This window comes from Pleurodeles waltl, chromosome 11 (assembly GCF_031143425.1).
Source record: "Pleurodeles waltl isolate 20211129_DDA chromosome 11, aPleWal1.hap1.20221129, whole genome shotgun sequence".
Classification (NCBI taxonomy): domain Eukaryota; kingdom Metazoa; phylum Chordata; class Amphibia; order Caudata; family Salamandridae; genus Pleurodeles; species Pleurodeles waltl.
Genome location: NC_090450.1, coordinates 982,297,602 through 982,317,508, shown reverse-complemented (window position 1 = coordinate 982,317,508; position 19,907 = coordinate 982,297,602). Strand labels below are relative to the sequence as shown.

Genomic DNA, 19,907 nt, shown 5'->3' with positions numbered 1-19,907 from the left:
TGTGGATACAAAAGTACAGGTTAGGGAAAGAATACTGGTGCTGGGGCCTGGTTAGCAGGCCTCAGTATACTTTCAATTCAAAACATAGCATCAGCAAAGGCAAAAAGTCAGGGGGTAACCATGCCAAGGAGGCATTTCCTTACAGCATACCAATGCTCTGATTGCTTTTATTTCTATTTTTGTCGAGGACCGGACCTTTAGCTCTCTGACAGTGCTGATACTTGTTGTTGGGGTGTAGATTGACAAACCGCCTTTAGGATGGGCAAGCCTGGCCCCTTTGCTGGCTGGGGGGTGGAGTACCGCAGAACCCTGCATACGGAATGGTTGTTAAAGCCAAGTGTCTTGTAACAAGATGATATCAAATGCTTGTAGATAGAACAGTACGTGGCCATCTATTGTAGTATTTCCCAGGTCGTTGATGTTCAAAGAACATAGACTTAGTGACCTTTTTTTGATCAATGGGGTTTGAGAGATTTGTAAGCATTGTCATAAGTTACTATCGTGCTGTTTATCGTGCGAGATAACCAGCTCCAATTTAGGTCAGGCTCATTTATTCTTGTTGTCAAGCTTTGTTGGAAGTTTTGCTTGATTGTTCCTGCAGGGAAGGAACCCCTCTCCCCCTTTAGAATGGAAAAGGTGTTTTTTGTAGGGCCGATTTGGGCTGTCTCTTGACTAACAGGGATGGGGGATAGCCTGGAATATAAATAAGGTGTCAGTGTTATTCCCCAGTTCTTAAAGAATGCCTGTTCATTCAGGATCTTCTTGGCTACCTCAGTCGTTGCCCATGTGGCCTTGGTGGCCCTACTGCCCGATGAGCTTCCTGTTTGGATTAATTCAATGGCCACTAGGTCTGACGGCTTTAGATGCTCCATGCCTCTGATTGCCGGTAATAGGTGTAAAATGTTCCCCGTTTAGTATATCTTGTACTGACTGTTTGTATTCTGGTAGAAAGACTCTAACTTTAGTGTCTGGCTCCTACTTGAAGGCAGGGTTGTAGTGGGCTGACGTATTACTGTTGCCCACAGTGGTCAATTGCTTCACACTATTATGATTAATAACAAAATATGTTATGTCAAACCAAGGTACATCTGTTTGGAATCTTCGTGGACTTTATTTGCATCTAAATGTATTAATTCTGTTACAGAGTAAATTGTGAAGCCTGTGTCTAAACAGAACTCAGTGGGATCTATTAATGCATCTTGATATAGCTACCTGGCTAGAGGCAGGAACAGGAGTTGCAGCAGGTAGGGGTTAAACTAGGGTGCACTCTGACCCCAACCACGTGTCACCTGTTTGCTGGAGATAGAAACAAGAGCCTGGAAACTGCAGCAGCTTTTCATTCGTTGTTGGAAAATAACAATATTTGCTTATTACAGTGTGCTAATGATTCATTTTTATTTGGATATAACTCAGAAGGGCCAACAAAGGTAATTGGATTCATTATGCAGCTACACTAATGTAAATATTCTGGCCATAAATTGTTATAAAACAGAGGTAATTTTTTACTTTTGTACTAAAATAGCCAGAGTTTTAATGAACAGTGGAATACTGTATTACACAGTTAGTGTTAGCATTTCACTCTTTAGGCGTCGTTCTTAGGGCAAATGCACCAACAGGAAAGTTTCCAAAGTGCCCCAGTGTTATCATGTGTCATTGACTCTGCCTATGGTTGACCCTCGAAAAGGCATTAGACAAGTAAACTAGACATTTTCCCAAAGACATGTACACCATGGCAGGATGTTATGCAACATGTGACTTCGTCATAGCCTCAAGTTTCAAACTAATGGTAAAGGTAAGTAACTTTTTACTTCCAATGGGGAGATGCCCTGTATCCCCTTATTTCATTGTGCAGGGAGCTGTACTCCTTTAGTGGGTTCATGTCCACTTCATCAGACCGAAGGCACCTCTCACGCCTTTTCCAGAACCTTCCTTTTTATGAGATATGTTCAGCCTTCACATGAAGATGCATACTTATCTAAACATTATGTTGTTTATGAAGACTGGAGAGAAAATACACAAGTCAGACCTTGTTTTGAAATCTGTTCGCCCAGTGGTCATACAATACCACCACCTCATTAGTGTGGGATGCTTCATAATGTGTCCCCATTCAGCTGCACTAAATCAGCACAGAATCTCAAAATAAGGGATAGCTTCAAGCCTACAGAAAATTTAGTACATATGCTGCACTGGCTTGCTAACACACACATACTTCTCTACCTCTGGTATGGTCAGCGGCGCTAAATCAGGATGAACAGTGCTGCTTTGAACAGGTGGGGCTCAGTCACGACTAGTGCAGTGAACAGGATTTGTAAAAGATGGTTGAAGTAGCCTACAATATTTAGATGTATATTCTTTCCCACTCAAGAAAAAATAACTCTTAAATTGTAAACACATTTCAAAACATGCTGATCTTTCTCCTTTTATGTCTTTCAGAATTACTTGGCATCAAGAGGGATGACCTGGAAAGAGATGTTGAGTGAAAGTCTTTTGGCTCTGCAGAGAGGTGCTTTCAGGCTCTCAGGTAACTTGTTGGTAACTTTGTGCTGTCACAGTTCTGGATATCTTGCTACCAAAGAGTCTCTGGCCACCATTTTGTTGCTACATTTTAAGTCTAACAGCACTTCTAACAAAGATTGTGTTTTTATAATTCAAAGTCACAATGTTTCATGACTTGTCTTACCCTTTGAAATGAAGTTGCAAATCCTGAACAACTGTCTTTTTGTCTTTCCCTACTATGGTGTTAAAATATATGCTAACAATAAGGTACCTTTAACAGGGGATTTCTATTGCTTTCATTGTTATTTTCTAGCACGTTAGCTATCTTCATCCAACAGGTGCACTAGAGAAGCACTTACTTCACAACATAGCACTCAGAGGATTTCTTTTCCTTGTAATCAGTTATCTGTAACAATGTGTCAGTGTGAAAAGGAACAAGCGTTTTTCTCCCTCGTTGCTGCATTGCTTCTCTTGTGGTCATTTGTGTCCATTTACAGCAGTGACAATACTTCTGCGATAAAATATGTGATGTGATGTAATGTCGCTGGTGAAACTGAGGCCGTACATCAGTGGGAAAAGAGTTTGTATAGGCTGTAGAAAATGAATGACCTATTAAATTATCTTCTGCACATCAATGCATCCCTGCTCTTTGTTCTTGTGCATGGAGGCTGCTTGTAACAGCATTGCATCTAGGGATGCTCAGTAAATACAGTGTTAAGAAGCATAAATTAAAGGAAAAAGGCCACCGGCCCACACCTGGTGAATGCAGCAGTGCTGGAGCATACCTCTGCCAGCTATGGCCTCCCTCCTCTCTGGTCCTACATCTTGTAGTTAAACAAATGAAACCCCCATCTGGGGTTATGGCTGAGCCCTGAGCCTTTGCCCTATAGATGAAGGTTCCATGAGATTTGGTGGGAGAGGATGTTCATCTTTTCTTCACCTGCAGCCTCTTTGTTCTGTTTTCTATTCGTAAACAGTTAACTATTGATGCCCATTAGACTTCAGTTTGAAATTGCTGTGACATGGCTGTTTGGCACTTTATAAAAATGCTAAATCAATGTAAAAAATAAGGTAAAGGTGCTATCTCAGTCGAGTGATTTCAAGTTGTTCATGTAGCAATCTATATTATATGTGTAGGAAAGTGCCACTTTTTGACATGGTGACCCCCCCCCCCCACTTTTTGCCTGGTATGTGATGCACTTTTGACTGCAAGCGCACGGAGTTCCTGCTATCCAGATCCCCAGTGCCAGATCTGTTTGCCTAAAACTGCACAATTGTTTCGCAATTGGCAATACCTCTGGCCCCCTGTAAGTCCCTAGTAAATGGTACCCCAGGTACATAGGGCATGGGCGCCAAGCCAAAGATGGTCCCAAACCGCTGCAGCATGTCTTGTGCCTCCCTCGGGGAACCCTCACACGACATGCAATATATATATGTCAACCCTACAGCAGGCGTCTCAGCCCTAAGGCAGGGGGCGTTATATTGCATGTGGGGACATATTTGCCAGAGAAGATATGCCCCTGCAATGTCTTTGTTGATTCTAAGACATAGTACGTGATCAGGGAAGCCATTTTAAGTAAATGTGCTGGACACTAGTCAGTTTGTCTTCCCCTGCAAAATGATGACTTCACTGAAACTAGAGATGTTTGGTACCAAACATCTCGTAATAATGAACACTAACTGATTCCAGTGATGGATTTATTAATACATGCATCCAGAGGGCACCTCAGAGGGACCCCATGAAAAATCTACCAGCTGCTGGTGTACTGGCTGACTAGTTTTAGCCAGCCTGCTAACCAACAGATAGGTTTCTGACCCCCAAGGGTGAGAGCCACTGCTCTCTGACAGTCAGGAATAAAGCCTGCTCTGGGGCAGTTGTGTTAACACGCCCCTCCCAACAGGATGACATGCAAATCGGCATTGCAAAGCTGGAGGTTTCAAATAGCTCACTGCCCTTGGTATGCAGATCTGGCTTTCCTCAGAGGAGATGCCACCCCCCCCCCCCCCCCCCAACCCCACGGACCATTTGGCACCTGGATGGGTGGTAAAATAAGTAGTCATAGAGGCGTGTCCACCCTTCATCATTCTCACCTCGTCCTGCAGGTGCTTGTGCCTCCAAAAGCCTGGGATGACTGTCAGCCGTCAACCAAGAAACAGGAACTCCTGTGGAGTAGTGAAGCTGCTCCCCTGCATCTTGCAGGCACCCAAGATGAACTAAGAGGATTCAGCCACCAAAAACCCGACAGCCGGCATCACCACTGCACCCATGCATCCTAGCCCAAGCTGAAATGGGTCCACGGTGTCAGCGTGGTTCCCAGGCCCTCCAGAGATGAAGCCCACCTTGTGTTTGTCCACTGAGAAATTTTCGACAATGCCTGCAGCCTAATTCTGCAGGGTCCCTTCTACCGTGACCCCCTCTGGTAACGGAAACCCAATGGTCCACTGCTCCCCTGCACTCGGATACCCTTGGCCAAGAAGAAGAGGACCCAATGTGTCCTTACATCCCTGAGCCTCATGAGACCTGAGCCCACTTGCTGGTTCACCCGGACTGGCCCCCAGTCCCTACCTGTAGCATCTTCCTGACCGGACCAATCCTCATTGACTTCAAGGTGGCACCTGAAGCTGAACTGCACCCGGGTGGCCCAGTGCCGTCCGAGGTGACCTTTTGGTGTGGCCTAGGACCCTGCCCCATACTCACCTTGAGTCTGGAAAATTGGTCCTGTAAGTTGCTGTGGAGTGCCTGTTTGCTCTCTGTCTCTCCCATGGAGTAACATTGCAGCTTCAGAAAATTGCACTGTCGACTTTTCAAACCTGTGATAATTTCTTTTGCAAAACGTGCTTGCCTGATCGTGTTGATTCTGGTGCGAAAATATATATAAAGATACCTGCTATTTTTATAAATTGGTGTGGATCTACTTATTGAGTTGTGTGTGTGTCATTTGTTGACTTTGTGCATATGGTAAATATCTAACACCCCTCTCTGATAAGCCTAAGGCCGCTCGACCACACTACCCCTTAAGAGAGCCCCTTGGGATTGTTAGAGCAGGCCCCTGTCCAATTATAAGGGAACCCCTGGACCCTGCATAGTATACATCATTTTGGTAAACTATATAAAGAGCCAGCTTCCTACAATATGATACATAATTTTTCACTCCACTTGTGTCAGAGTGCAAACCCTTTCAGAGGACACTGATAAGATATTGCATGCAAGGTGCACCGTACCAGAGCATATATTAGCACTTTCCCTGAATTAGACCGGTCTAGAGTGGTCCAGTGTTCTCAGAGACCAGTCACTGCTAGTTAAACCATCAGCTCATGCTTAGTACAGGCGAACGCTACACCTACTAAAGCTCTGGCCAGTTGTCCTCATCCTCTGAGAAAAGATGGCCCTAAAAAATGCTTTGTATACCTCACGCACAGAGGTGTTTGGCATCATTTTCGGGCCATCACCAAAAGTAAACAACAATGCTATCTACATGGTCAGTGTCTATTATGACTACCTAGCTTGGCTCCAGCCCTCCTTCGTTTGCATTGGACGATGCAGAAAGTGGCATCATGCGGTCTTCGGAGTGGACACTGTTCTGTAGCATTGCACCAGCAGCAGATTTGATAGCAAATCACGTTTGTGAATCTGACACAAATCTGCCATTGTTTTCTGCTTACTTGATTCTCTCTTGACTTTTTTTTTTGTTTTTTTTTTTTTACTTGCACATGTCTGAATCAGGCAAGGAATGGACTTGTTTCATGTACTAGTTTTGGGTTGTTATACTAGATATCTATGAATTCCTGCTCTCATCTTATCACACTTATCTACTCATCACTCTTATGTCATGTCTCTATCAAACTATCCTCCATTCTCACTCTGACTCATCCCAAATCCCTTCTACCACTTTCATCTCCTAAATATCTCTGCCTAAGCTCTTCCCTCCACCTCCACATCTAACTCACCAAACTGCACTCTACCTCTGTGACCTCCCACACAACCCTACTAAATTCTCCTGCATTCATCTCACCCTGCTACTATGCTCTCCCTAACCCTTCCACATACTCTTTCCCCCTCCACCCCCCTTTATTCATCCCAAGCCTTTGGGTTGAGTAAATGAAGGATATACTCCCAATTAACACTTCTGGATTTCTTTCCTCCTCCACCCCTCCATTACTCCAGTCAATCTAACTAACAAACTCTCATATCCGCGGCTCAAATTAACTCATAATAATACTAAAACTGTACTCATTATTAAACGATACTAATCCATCACTAATTCTTGTTGGGTTCTGGAGTAGCGTGCTACTCATCGAAAAGCGCTTTGACGCCTTGTCAGGGGTAGTAAGCGCTATATAAATACGATTACAATACAATACAATACTGTCATCCTTCGTAGTACTTCCTAAATTCGCAGTCACTGACCTCAGTCTATTGTTAGTACTTCTCCTCTGGCTGATTTGCGCCGAGGTGAGGCAGGAGTCCTGTTTGATTACTTGATTGAGGTGTTATGCAGCTGGAACAGAAGACATGGGATAGGTGGGGGTCACAGAAGAGTTTAGTTTTCAATTTTCATCTCTGGTCTCAATCTGAGGGGGCGCATTCATTAGGCTTTCTTTGGTCTGCTCTAATTGCCTGTTTTTATAATCTATTCAGTTTGGTGATGTCTGAGTGCTTTGTCCATGTTTATGTCATGTCCTTGCTAGTCTCCAGGGTCTCCCTACAACTTTATTTTTTCCATTCTTTCCCCACACCATATACTGTCCTTCCAGCCTCTTTCCCTTTTTGCCTTCTCCATCCCCCTTTAATTGCTTTAGATTCCCTCAGTGTCTTGCCTTGGATTGGACAGTGCTACAGTTCTGTCTGTTTGTCATCTATGATTTTCTCCTTGCATTTTACTGTATCTCATTGCAGTGTAGTCACCTGTGCTGGTACTTATGTTTACTTATCTCAGGCATTGTATTCCTTTGCACGGCTTTAAATGCCCATTAAAGTTTTTTTTAAAGCTAGGCTTTGTGTCCTTACTAAGAATGATGAATGGTGCATAAGCAGAGCCCACATTACATTTAGTTACTTTATTATGTGTTTTAATTCCAGTTTGGGTGGGTGTTTTTGGTTGTTTTCCTTTCTTTTTAACCCTCATTTCTTTAGTCTTTGTTCCCCTTCTTGATTTTTTTCCTTGCTTCCTTTCCTCAGCCCTCATTTCCTTCCTTCTTTCACAGGAAAGTTAATTCCTATTTATTGGGCGGCCTTCCCTCTATTTTAAATTCATTTTATAAAGACTGGTACTGTTTGGTGGTGCACCTAAAACAGTGGTTTCATTATGGTTTTACTGCTAGAAAACCGTAACTGTTGTTCCGCTGTACAGATGGCTATTTTGACTGGTATTATGCAGTGAGACGCAAAAAGTATTTTTGTGCATACATTTGAGTTAAGTGATTGCTTTCTTTCTTCAGATTACAGAATCACGGGTAGCACCATCCTTTGTTACCTCTGCGGCCTGCGCAACTTCAGAGAACTAGCCTATCACTACCGGCAAAATATTCCAGTTTCTGAATTGCCAGGTGAACCCAATTTCTACCTCTCATTTAAAGTGTATTTTGTTGTTCAGTGAATGACTGATGTGATGGGTCCACAACTCCTTTCTCACAATATTCTAATAATAACACAACTGTTCTTGAATTGCCCCGGGATAAATAAGCTGGTTTAGGTTGGCCCCTAGGTCCTTTTGTGTTAACTGTAAGTATGACTCCAGATTTGATATTTATTGTACATTTTTTATCTGTACTTATTAAGACTTATCTTTCTCACTTGTTCTGAGTTTTGTCATGGAACAGAAAACAGACGTGGACAATTAAGGTCTATCTAGCATTTTTTCCACATTTATTCATATAAAAAAATGCAAGCTTCTTATTTGGTTACGTGTAGCGCTTTTGTGCTTTAACAAATAAAATAAAAAACATTTTAACACTGATTTAAATTCTCTGGCACTTAAACACAAATGTATTCAACCGCTGCGCATGTTTGTAGTTGTGTGAAAGTTGCCAGCTTATGTACATTGAAAATACCAGTTCTTAGGGATTATTCAAATTACCTTTTTCAATTTTGTTTGTTCTTATGATAAATTCAACTATATATTTATGTGTAACGATCAGCAAAAAAAAAAAATTGAGCTGTAATAATAAGATGATAGAATGCTGTGAGTCTGAGGCATTGTTTTAATCTCTAGTGATAGGTAATGTTATACTGCATGACATAAGTCTGTGTAGTATATCTGAATGCCCAGGACATTGTAACAAGCATGAACATATGGGCTGTGACTTAGTGTGGTTCATACTCAGAATCCCGTATTGCATAGTAGTGACTGAGTACACATCTCACATAATGAAAATGCCAAACTAGCTCTTCAAAGATGTTAAAGGATGTTATGGCTTGTATTTTATTAACTAGGAAGACCATTTTTAAACCTCCCCTTTTACTCCTCTCCTGACCCCTCATGTTGTGTATTGGCTAATTTGTAAGAAACTATTTTACGTGAGTCCAAATTTATCCGGGCCAGTCTGAGACACTGCTGTTGCTTCAGAATTGGATTATGCAACATTAATCAGTGTTAAGCAAAAATAGTTTTTGCTTTTCTTTTACTGGCCAAAGAACACTGACACTTAGTTAATGCTCTTTCTGGTGGATATTCCAACTGCAAATTCCTCACCTAAGAATACACCCTAGGTGCCTGACTGGATCCACAAACTTTCCTCCAACAATGCTCCCTTACACCAGTAGGTGGTGCCACACAGCCGCTCTGGCTCCATACCACCTCAGAAGTGGCAGAGGAGTATATAAACGCCACCCCTGCATGCTGACGTCTGTCTTTTTTTTTTTTTCTTCCCTTTTGCATCCTGAGATGTGGAGCCTGAACCAGTGAGCTGGTTTCTGATTTAAGACCTTTTTATGTGTTAAAAAAAGGCCATTTCACAGAACGGGGACATTAGGGGTGGCGAGGAATCCGTGATCAGATAGAGCATACCCCTGAAAGAGTGTACCAAAGATACAAAACTTGTTCTTCTGATACCTAATTCTAACTGAAGACTCCTCACCTTAGAATACCAAAGCACTATCTTCCCAGGTGCAGGGTCTGTGGAGTCAGCTCTGACCAAATGTTCTACAGGACCTAGCGGGCAAAATGTCCTTCCCACCAGAACTGGCTGTCAAGGCAGTAGTTTGAAAATGTATGCATTGACATTCACATCAGGCAGCCTGACAGGTATCAAGGACAGGAACTCCACCTGCTAATGCAGTAGTAGCAGCCATGGCCAATGTGGAATGGTCCCTCAAACCTTCCAGTGGCTGCCAATTAAAGTGGCTAGTCTTCTGCACTAAGTTCTGGGCTTGCTAGATCTTAATGCAAGGGCCTTGCCACTTCAACATATTCCTCTTGTGCACAGCCTTCCCTTTTGCCCAAGAGGATCCACCAAGAATTGATCATTCATAGTAGCCTTTGGTACAGTCAGTATAAAATCATCTGATAGAGACATCTAGTTGCAGATTCCTTACCTTAGCATTTCCCCCAGACGTCAGTCTGGATCCAGAGAATTTTCTCGAGCAGTACCCCTGCGCACCATCAGATGGCACCAGGCAGCTCTGCGTCCGTTGTTTGTGTTGTGTGCGCCATATATGACATTGCGGGACCTACATAGGCACCACCCCGTGCGTTGACATAAGCTCTTTTCTTTCCGCACCAGCCAGCGCCGATTCGAAGAGCTGCCCCTCAGTCACTTTTTGACTGGTCTTTTTTCAACGTTTTGACAAAGATTTTTGAGTGTTTACACTCTTTGTCCATCAAGAATGTCACGTAAGACCTGGTTCAAGCCCTGCGGATGCTGTCATCGGGCGATGTCTGTGACGGATCCGCACCTCGTGTGCTCGTGGTGCCTGGAGTGCAAACACGACCCGAAGTATTGATCTGAATGCCAAGCCATGAATTAGAAAGCTTGGAGGGAGATCCCTAAATCTCATTGTGGCTCGGCACTCTGCTCTGGGTCGCTCCGGTTCTAGGTCGAAAGGAAGGTCCCAATACCAGTTGTGGAGCCCACATTCTTCATTGTCCCACTCTAAGTCCTCGGGATGGTCCGGTAAGTCGAGGCACAAAAATAAGTTGAAGAAGAACAAGCGTATTTCGACTTCACCCCATCTGTCGACCGATGGACAAGGAGCGTCGTCGTTCCAGGCCTTCATCCTCAGAGCCTGCATCTGGGTCGGCTCTGCGCCTCCCTGAGTTTCCAGGAGCTGGAGTAACCCCTGTCCAATTCTGTGAGTTTTATGAGGCCATGCACTTCATATTTGGGCAGTCCGACTCTGCTGGGACTGCTTTGGGCCCCGCGAGGTCAGCACGGGCCTCCTCGGGATCCGCACCAGCGGCTTCGGCCTAGGCTCTCAGGGCATCCGTTCCTGGATCCAAACCAGCGTCGGTTATACCAACTTGACCTTCCCCAATGACGATTGCGATGACGATGCTCCAGACGCCGCCCATGCCCACGGTTGGCATCGAACCCATTCTCATTGTCGACTGCGACACGGAGCCGGACCGATGTCGCGTAGTGCCAGTTGTGACTTTGACAGAGACTGTGCTCCCTAGGTCGGATACTGACCCTTTTCTCTTTGGTTGGGGTACAGTAAGGATTGGGAGGGATTACTGGACTCTTTGGTCCAGCTGGAAGATTCCATGGACTGGGGGATGGAACTGGGTGAAGCCAGTAGTCTGGACACTTCTCCTGACACTGTCATGCTTTTTCCCCCTAGCGTGGCAATGAAGGAAAGAGGGTCCTATTCAGTGGTGATGAGAAGAGGAGTCGAGCTCCTAGGCCTCGAGCTGCCTTCCATGGCAATCAGGAATAACCTCCTGAACTTCTGAATCCCTTTTGCCCTTTAATGAAGCCCTCACTGATGTCCTGCTGGGGACCTCGTCCAAACCCAGCACAAGGGCTCCTGTGAACAGGACAATCACCCGGTGCCATAGACATGCTCCAAATGACCCAGTGTTCCTGACACGACACCTGACCCCTGAGAGCTTGTGGTTATCCAAGCTTTCATGTCCCCGGGCGCATTCCCATCTGCACCCCCGGATAGGGAATCCAAAAGGATGGATCAGCTTGGGAAGATGTTTTCTTCCTCCAGCCTGCCATTGCGGTCTGTGAACATCGCATGTACCTTATGGGACACATTGCACAGGTGCTCCCACAGGTCCTAGAGGAGGCTTGGGCCATTCTCTTCCAAGTTGTTGTTGATGGTAGAGGTGCAGCTAAGTTCACAATACAATGTGGGCTGAATACGACTGCCTCATTAGGCAGAATGGCAGCATCGACGGTGGTCTTGAGGCACCACGCCTGGTTGAGGACATCTGGCTTTTTGGGAGATGTCCAATCCACCCTTATGGACATGCCCTTTGGTGGCACCCATTTCTTTGGAGACAAAGCAGATTGAGCGCTCAACCCCTTTAAGGAATCCTGGGATACAGTCAGGTTCTTGGGCCTCACAGCTGCCCCTCGCCTCCCTCAGTCTGCTTTCCCCCCTTTCGTGGCTACAGAAGGGGTGCCCATCCACTTTTGTTCCCCTCCAGCCACAGTGCTGCACATGCTGCCCAGCCTCTGCATGGCCGGGGACATGGGATCCAATATCCTTGTGGATCAGGGAGCCAGGGGTCTAGCCAGTCCACCACCCCCACCCCCTTCTGCTGCAGCCTCGAAACCTTCCTAGTCTGATGCTTCCCCATCAGGGACTAGTCGGAGGCAGGATCCCCATCACCTGCCCCTCTAGCAGTTGCATAACATCAGACAGGTGGGTTTTGCCAATAGTCTGAAGGGGCTACTCTCTACCCATTGGGACTACCCCTCCATCCATGCCACCATCCATCAGTGGCATGACAGAGGAACACCTGGCACTTCTTCGCAATGAAATTTCAGCTCTTAGTCAAGGTAACCATAGAGAGAGTCCCTGTGCCAGAAGTAGGTAATGGTTGTTATTCCCTCTACTCTCTGGTGCCCAACAATGATAAGGGCCTCTGCCCTATCCTATACCTTCAGTCCCTCAATCTCTTCCTCAGGAAGGAAAAGTTCAAAATGCTCACTCTGACTCAGGTTCTCTCTGCCCTGGTCAAAGGAGACTGGATGGTAGTGTTGGACTTGCAGGATGCCTGTTTCCTTATCCCGTCCTGCCTGCCCACAGTTGTTACTTGCAGTTTACAGTAGGCTACAAGCATTTTCAGTACAATGTGTTCCTCTTTGGCCTTACCAGCACCCCTCTGGTGTTCACGAAGGTGATGGCGGTGGTCGCAGCTCATCTGTGCAGGTCAGGGATTTCAGGCTTCCCCTACCCGGATGACTTTCTGTTAAAAGCGGGCTCGCCCCAGGCTGTAATCTCCCACCTCCAGACTACAGCGAACCTCCTGCATTCTCTGGGGTTCACTATAAATGTGCCAAAGTCACACCTGACTCCCTCTGAGATGCTTACTTTCATCTGAGCTGTTCTGGACTCTGTGCATTTTGGGGCTTATCCTCCCGAGCGGAGAGTCCAGGATTTTAAGACTATGCTGATGTTTCAGCCTCTATCCCGGATTTAGTTGAGAATGACTCTAAGGCTGCTGGGCCTCATGGCCTCCTTCATCCTGCTGGTGACACATGCCAGATGACAAATGCGGGCTCCGCAGTGGGACTTGAATTTCCAGTGGGCGCAGCATCAGGGGAATCTCTCTGACATGGTCCAGATCTCGTAGGTAACTCTGCGAGTTCTGCAGCAGTGGCTCTTGAACCGTGATTGGGTCAGAGGCAGATCCCTTTTCCTTCCCCAACCAGATTTGACAGCAGTGACAGATGTGTCGCTCCTGGGATGGGGCGGCCACATGGGAGCGGTGGAGAGCAGTGGCATCTGGTCTCCGGCAGATTCCGGGCTCCGCATCAATCTTTTGGAGCTCAGCGCGATTAGCCTGCCATTGAAAGCGTTCCTTCCCTCTCTCAAAGGGAATGTAGTGAAGGTGTTTACAGACATCATCACCGCAATGTGGTAGTGCAACAAGCAGGGCGGGGTGGGGTCGTGGACCCTTTGTCCGGAGGCTCCCCGCCTCTGGACATGGCTGAAACAATAGGGCATTTCCCTGGTGGTTCAACACCTGGTGGGCTCTCTGAATGCCAGAGCCGACAAACTCAATCGACAATGCCGGTCAATCATGAATGGCATCTCCATCCGGAGGTGGAGCAAGGTCGCTTTCAACGGTGGGGAGAGCCTTGGTGAGATCTGTTTGCCTCCGCAGAGAACACGCAATGTCAGCAGTTTTGCACATTGGTGTTTCCAAGATGGCACTCACTCTGTGATGCTTTTTGTCTCGAGCTCAGGCCTTCTGTACGCCTTTCTACCCATACCACATCTGCCCAGGGTTCTCAAGAAGATTAACAATGACCGGCCCAAGTAATTCTTATGGCACTGGACTGGGCAAGAATAGTTTGGTATCCCGAGCTATTGAGCATGGCCATCGATCCTCCGATCAGACTGCCCTTTCGGGAGGATCATCTGTTGCCTCAGCAAGGGAGGGTTCACCACCCAAGCCTTTCCAGGCTCCGCCTTCTTGCATGTAAATTGACCGGTGACAGTTGACAGCTTTTGACCTTCTGCCTGAAATTCGTAATGTTATTTTGGCAACCAGGCATCACTCCACCAAAACAGTATACACCTGTTATTGGAAGAAATTTGTAGCATGGTGCACAGACAAGTCTGTTGACCCCCTTTCTGCCCCTCTTTGCAAGGTCCTCTTGTTAATACTTTCTTTGGCCATTAAGGGTTATCTGTCTGACTTTACATTTCTGAGATTACCTGACCAACCCTCTTCGTTTAAGTCTCCTATAGCTAGTAGGTTCTTTAAGGGTCTTACCCACATGTTTCCTCCATTACCATTCATCATGCCCCAATGGGATTTGAATTTGGATCCAACATTCCTTATGTGTGCTCCCTTTGAGCCACTTCACAATTGCCCTCTCAGGCTTCCAACATTAAAAACAGCTCTCCTTGTGGCCATTACATCTGCCCGCAGGGTTGCGAGCTGCAGGCAGTGTCATCTAAGCCATCCTACCTCTCCTTCAAAGAGGTACTTCTCACACAGGCTTCCTTTCTTTCGAAAGTGGTTACACCCTTCCATGTAAGCCAGTCCACCTTGCCTACTTTTTACGCACCCCCACATCCTTCTAAGGAGGAGGATAGACTCCGCCACCTGGACCCAAAGAGGGCGTTGGCGTTCTACCTCGACTGTACCTAAGAGTTTCGAGTGGATAATCAACTCTTTGTTGGGTATGTGGGTAGAAAGAAAGGCCGGGCAGTGCAGAAAAGAACCATCTCTAAATAGGTCATTCTCTCCATTATAATGTGCTACGGATTGGCTAAAAAGCAACCGCTAGAGCGTTTGCACACCTAAGAGATTGGAGTGAATAATCAACTCTTTGTTGGGCATGTGGGTACAAAGAAAGGCCGAGCAGTTCAGAAAAGAACCAACTCTAAATAGGTCATTCTCTGCATTATAATGTGCTACGGATTGGCTAAAAAGCAACCGCTAGAGAGTTTGCACACTCGCTTTACCAGAGTGACAGCTGCAGCCACTGCGTTAGCACATAGAGTTCCAGTCCTGGACATCTGTCAGGCAGCAAAGTGGGCATGTGCAAGAAAGTGTCCACGTTCACCAAACCCTACTGCCTGGGCATTCGGGTGCGAAGAGAAGGGTACTTTGCCTGTTTGGTTCTGCAGGACCTCCTAATATGATCTTAGTTCGCAGACCCACCTCCGGGGATGGTATTGCTTGAGTATCTGTTCTAAGGTAAGGAATCTGCTACTAGAAGTCTCTCTCAGATAAACAAGTTACTTACCTTCGGTGATGCCTTATCTGGTAGAGACATATTTGAGTTGCAGATTTCTTACTGACCCACCCATCCTCCCCGCCCTGCAAACTGATTTTTAGAGACAGGGCTTCCCTTTCAGGGCTCTAGTTTTGACGCACCAGTGGTCAGTGTTCTTCATGGCTCTGCGCTTTTAGCGTGGAAAGTCGTGAAAAGAAACTGATGGCAGCGCGCCGGGGTGTCTCCTATATAGGTTCTGCAGTGCCATATCCGACATGCATGAACCCAACGACTGACACGCAAGGGTAATGCTCGAGAAAGTTCTCCGGATCCAGACTGTCGCCTGGAGGAAATTCTAAGGTAAGGAATCTGCAACTAGGATACGACTCTACCAGATAAGGCACTACCAAAGGTAAGTAACTTGTTCTTAAAGGCCTTTTGGGGTCCCACCTAAGAAGTCTCTCCACCTCTTTCAGTGGGTGTGGAGAAGGGGGAACGAGGGCAAATAATGCTGGGATGGTGATGAATTTCCCAACGTGGAAAGGAGTCTGAAATTTAGCCAAAAAAGCCACCCAGGTCCTCAGCATCAGTTTGTCTGGGTAAAATGCTGGCTAGGGCAGTTGCATTAACAGTGCCCTGAGAAGGAAAAGTTACTTACTTTTAATTAAGGCTCTGAATCTTCTGTTTTTATTGATTTTTTTTCCATATGGAAACAGCCTAAAAAACATTTCTCTCTCTGTTTTTATTTTTGAATATGGGGTGGGGGGTGCGGATCAGTATGTGTGTCTCACTCTGTGCGATTCTCAAGGTTGTCCATCATAGCTATTACATTAACAGTTTTAGTGGACTGGCAAGCAGGGAAGTTAAAAAAACAAAAACAAATAAGGGACAAAGGTTTCTTTATGTCTTTAAACAGCAGCAGACGTGCATGTGTTTATAGAACAGTGCTAATGTTTTCATGTGAATGCATTCCTTATGCCTGATGAATTATGTATAGCTTTTTAGAACACTAAAATTCATCAGGCATCCATGTGCAGGTGTTCATTTACTGATTAATTAAGTGTGAAAACGTACTGTTTACAGATTCCCTTTTCCTAAGATAAAATAAATATTGGTAAATAAAGACTGGAATGAAAGAAAATAAATAGCACAAAACTGGGAGCCCTTCTTCCAAGCCTACTCTCTATCACATGTATTTTTTTTTTAATTAACTAACTACTCACTCTCTTCCCCAGAAGACCATGTGTTTATTTGGATATTGGGTTCATTCAGTTCTCGCTCTAAATGTCCTGGTAGAATGAACTCTCTAGCTGACAGTGCTGTGTATTCTGGAACAATAGCGCAATTGCCTTTCTTAACCCAGAGGCCTATGTGCACTCTTCTTTGCCTTTATTTGCCTTTTTGGGGCTGTTAAAGTGAACTTCTCCATCATTGTGTTTTGTGGTACCAAAATACAATTCGGACAGATTAATTTTATAAAAAGACAGAACATGTTGCCTCCTATAGGTGCATATTCCGCACATAGCAGGGATATTCGAATGTTTATAAATTTAAAGAAGATATCCATGATGGAGACCTAAAACTGCAATTAAGAAACTTTTTGTTCTATCACCTGCGCAACTGAATATATCTTTTGTAGTTATGGATCTTTATTCTACGTTAATTACGGTTTCTTCAAGCATTAAACATACGTTTAGTCAATATCTTATCCATGTTCTGCTGGGTTATCGTTACTTATTGGCAGGTCGGATGCAAGGGACTGACCTACAAATAAAGGAAAGTGACCATTCTTACTCCTTATTGAACACCTGCCCTCTTGTCACAGGCAAGCTCTGAGTTGCCCAACTAGACATTGACCTGGAGACTGAGGTGGGTGCTCCAGGGACAGGGTAGGGTGAAGTAGATTTGGCAGTGCCTCACACACCTGTGCTCTAAATTTCATCTTTCAGTCTAGCCAGCTACCTTTTCCAGCTTGGGGAAACTCTCTTATCATAGGTCCCCTGTAGGGTGTTTCATGAATAAGGAGAAATGTTGCTTCCTTACAAAGTACTTGACTCTGCTGCGGAAGGGGGTTCCTACAGAAAAATCCTCACTGGTAACATGTGAGGCTATTGTCCCCATGTCCAGGCTTTGGAAACTGTTTGGTGCAAGTCTTATTAAAGTGAAGGCAGACAGACTAAGAACTGCTGAGCCACTTCATGACTACATGATAAAGATTGTGCTCTTCTATATCCATGGTGGAATGGACTTACTGCGGCCTTTGGCAACGGTCTGCAGTGAATCTACAACCACCAAGCAGTGATTATGGGATGCCCAGGGCAAGACTGTCCATTTATTCCATCGTTTATTTTCTCATGAATGCTGCAGCTTCTGGAGGTTGTTTTTTTTTTGTTAAGACCTGGGCCTGCTGTGGCCTCTGACACTTTCTTTAGCTCCCTGAAGTTATTTGCAATACGGCCCATGCCCCAATAACTATGTGCAGATGACCAGTCCAGTTTTTGTAGACAGAACCTTAAAGCCCAGCTGACCTATGCCTGCCTTGATGACCTGCTGAGGTTTTATTTGAGGAACTAATATTTATACCGGAGTGACTTTGGACATTTCTAATGATGAATACAAACAAGTGAAGGATGGATTGCATGAGTTAATCTCTGCCACTTGTAATTACTCTGGCGGTATCCCATTCCATAGATTTTTCGTTAGATTAATCTCAGCCATATGCAAATCAGCCCTGTTCCTTCTCCTATAGGAAGAGTCCAGCCCAAACTGCCAATCCATGTCCTCTCTGAACCAGAGCACAAGCAACCCAAGATTGGTTACTTTGGACATTCTTAAGGTTGGGAATGCCATCAGTGCTCAGCCTCTCTGGATCCGGCAGTAATAGATCAGACAGGTCACCAAGATTGTCCAGTACCTCTGAGTACCCCTCGGGCTGAACTCTGGGTGTGTATTTTGGCTGCAATACCTCCAAAAGATAATTTGCATTCTTTACACGTGGTAGCAGCTGTTCCTTTTGGTAAGCAACATGGAAATGTCATCTGTACTAAGAGTTCGAAGGTTATTGTAAACGTAGACTTTTCATATGTTTTTCTTGAACTTAATAAAAGCTAATAACATATTTTATCTCCTCTCTGTGCCCCAAATTATTTTTTATAGTGTAATTCAAGTAACGAGATGCCAAATAAGTATGTCATTGTCTTGAAATAGTTGGGTGAACAACTTTATTGCTTCATTTTCCCATTTCTGTCGATTGTGCTTCTTTCAGTGGCAGTGACATCGCGCCCTGACTGTTACTGGGGACGTAACTGTCGGACACAGGTGAAAGCCCATCATGCCATGTAAGTGTTCCCTCCAGCTGTCTCTGTTTGTGTGACAGGTAATCATGTTAGCTTGCTTAATGGTGTACTCCTCACTGTGTACAATTACATTCCTGCCATCCAGTATCTTTGCTTTCTGGGTTGGCCAAGGAATGTATTCTCTTGTGGTGTAGTCTCCTATTGGTCATTTTTGCAAGTGAATCAAAATGTTATGGATAACTTCTAAATCTTGTCTGAAAATTCTGTGTAATAGCAATATTAGTAAAGATTTATTTTTGAATACTCCATCTCTAAGATATGTTGTCAGCCTTCAAAAGACAGGATGACTCAACTTATACTCAGACCCAATTCTGATGGATAGTTCTAATTGCAGATTCCACAGCTTGCGAGTCTCTCCAGGCATTGGATCCGGAAACACTTTGTATTAGATCCTTTCCCCAGCAGGTGGTGCCATCTAGCTCTCTTTTGACTGTCCGCTTTTGCCATGATATCACGGAGCCACATATAGATACCACCCCTGCATGCTGATGTCAGTTTCCTCTTTTTCTGTGCCCTTTGATACAGAGGTGAACTACTTGTTTTTCCAAAAACGTTTTCAATGTGCAGGGATGTCCCTCTCCCTCCAAACAGTTTGCATTTAAACCGTGCCACACTATTCACAAGCAGATGACAGTCACAAATCCACACAACATCCACCTTTGGTGTCTTAGCACCAAACATGATTCTAAGTGCATCAACTGCTTTCTGATCCATTGGAAGGGCATTGAATACTGGGAGGTGTAGTCCTACATAGTCAAACAGTAAAAACAAGGTCGGCCCCTCCAATTTGCAATGCTGTTTTCATTCTCTGTTCTTGACTAAGCATGAGATGAAGCCGGATTCTGGTTCTGGATCCGATATACCAGAGTTTTGCAGCATGCATCTTTTCTGGATTCACCTGATGTCCATTATTCTGGCATCTAGTGGTTGAGCCTGGAAATATCCCCATTTTTTCTTCTTCATCGTAGACCAGTAGGTAGGTAGTGCCTTACCCCTGTGATGTGAAACATACTCCCAAATTGGCCCAGTCTGTGGCTGCCGTCTTCAGATTCTCTTTTTCCGCTGTTTGGTTTGGAAGCAATGTCAACAGCTCTGGCTGGGTCAGAGATAGTCAAAATAATCATGGAAAGATCATGAAGAAGAGTGGAAAACACTCTAAAGAGAAGGCTCTAAAAACCTTAAACAGGGAAGAAAACACAAAACCCC

At 45.0% G+C, this 19,907-nt stretch overlaps 1 protein-coding gene across 9 annotated transcripts in view; it reads left to right on the top strand.

Moving 5' to 3' along the window:
* CHFR (checkpoint with forkhead and ring finger domains) overlaps positions 1-19,907 on the top strand; it is a 173,913-nt gene that overhangs the window by 112,107 nt on the left and 41,899 nt on the right. For 7 of the 9 annotated variants that reach the window (XM_069215257.1, XM_069215253.1, XM_069215258.1 and 4 more), the window contains exons 15-17: positions 2,434-2,521; positions 7,936-8,043; positions 18,611-18,683. In XM_069215257.1, the coding sequence (XP_069071358.1) occupies positions 2,434-2,521; positions 7,936-8,043; positions 18,611-18,683 (269 nt within the window). Of the gene's footprint in view, positions 1-2,433; positions 2,522-7,935; positions 8,044-18,610; positions 18,688-19,907 lie in introns of those variants that run through there. The other 2 variants (XM_069215262.1, XM_069215260.1) reach the window with 1 other exon arrangement.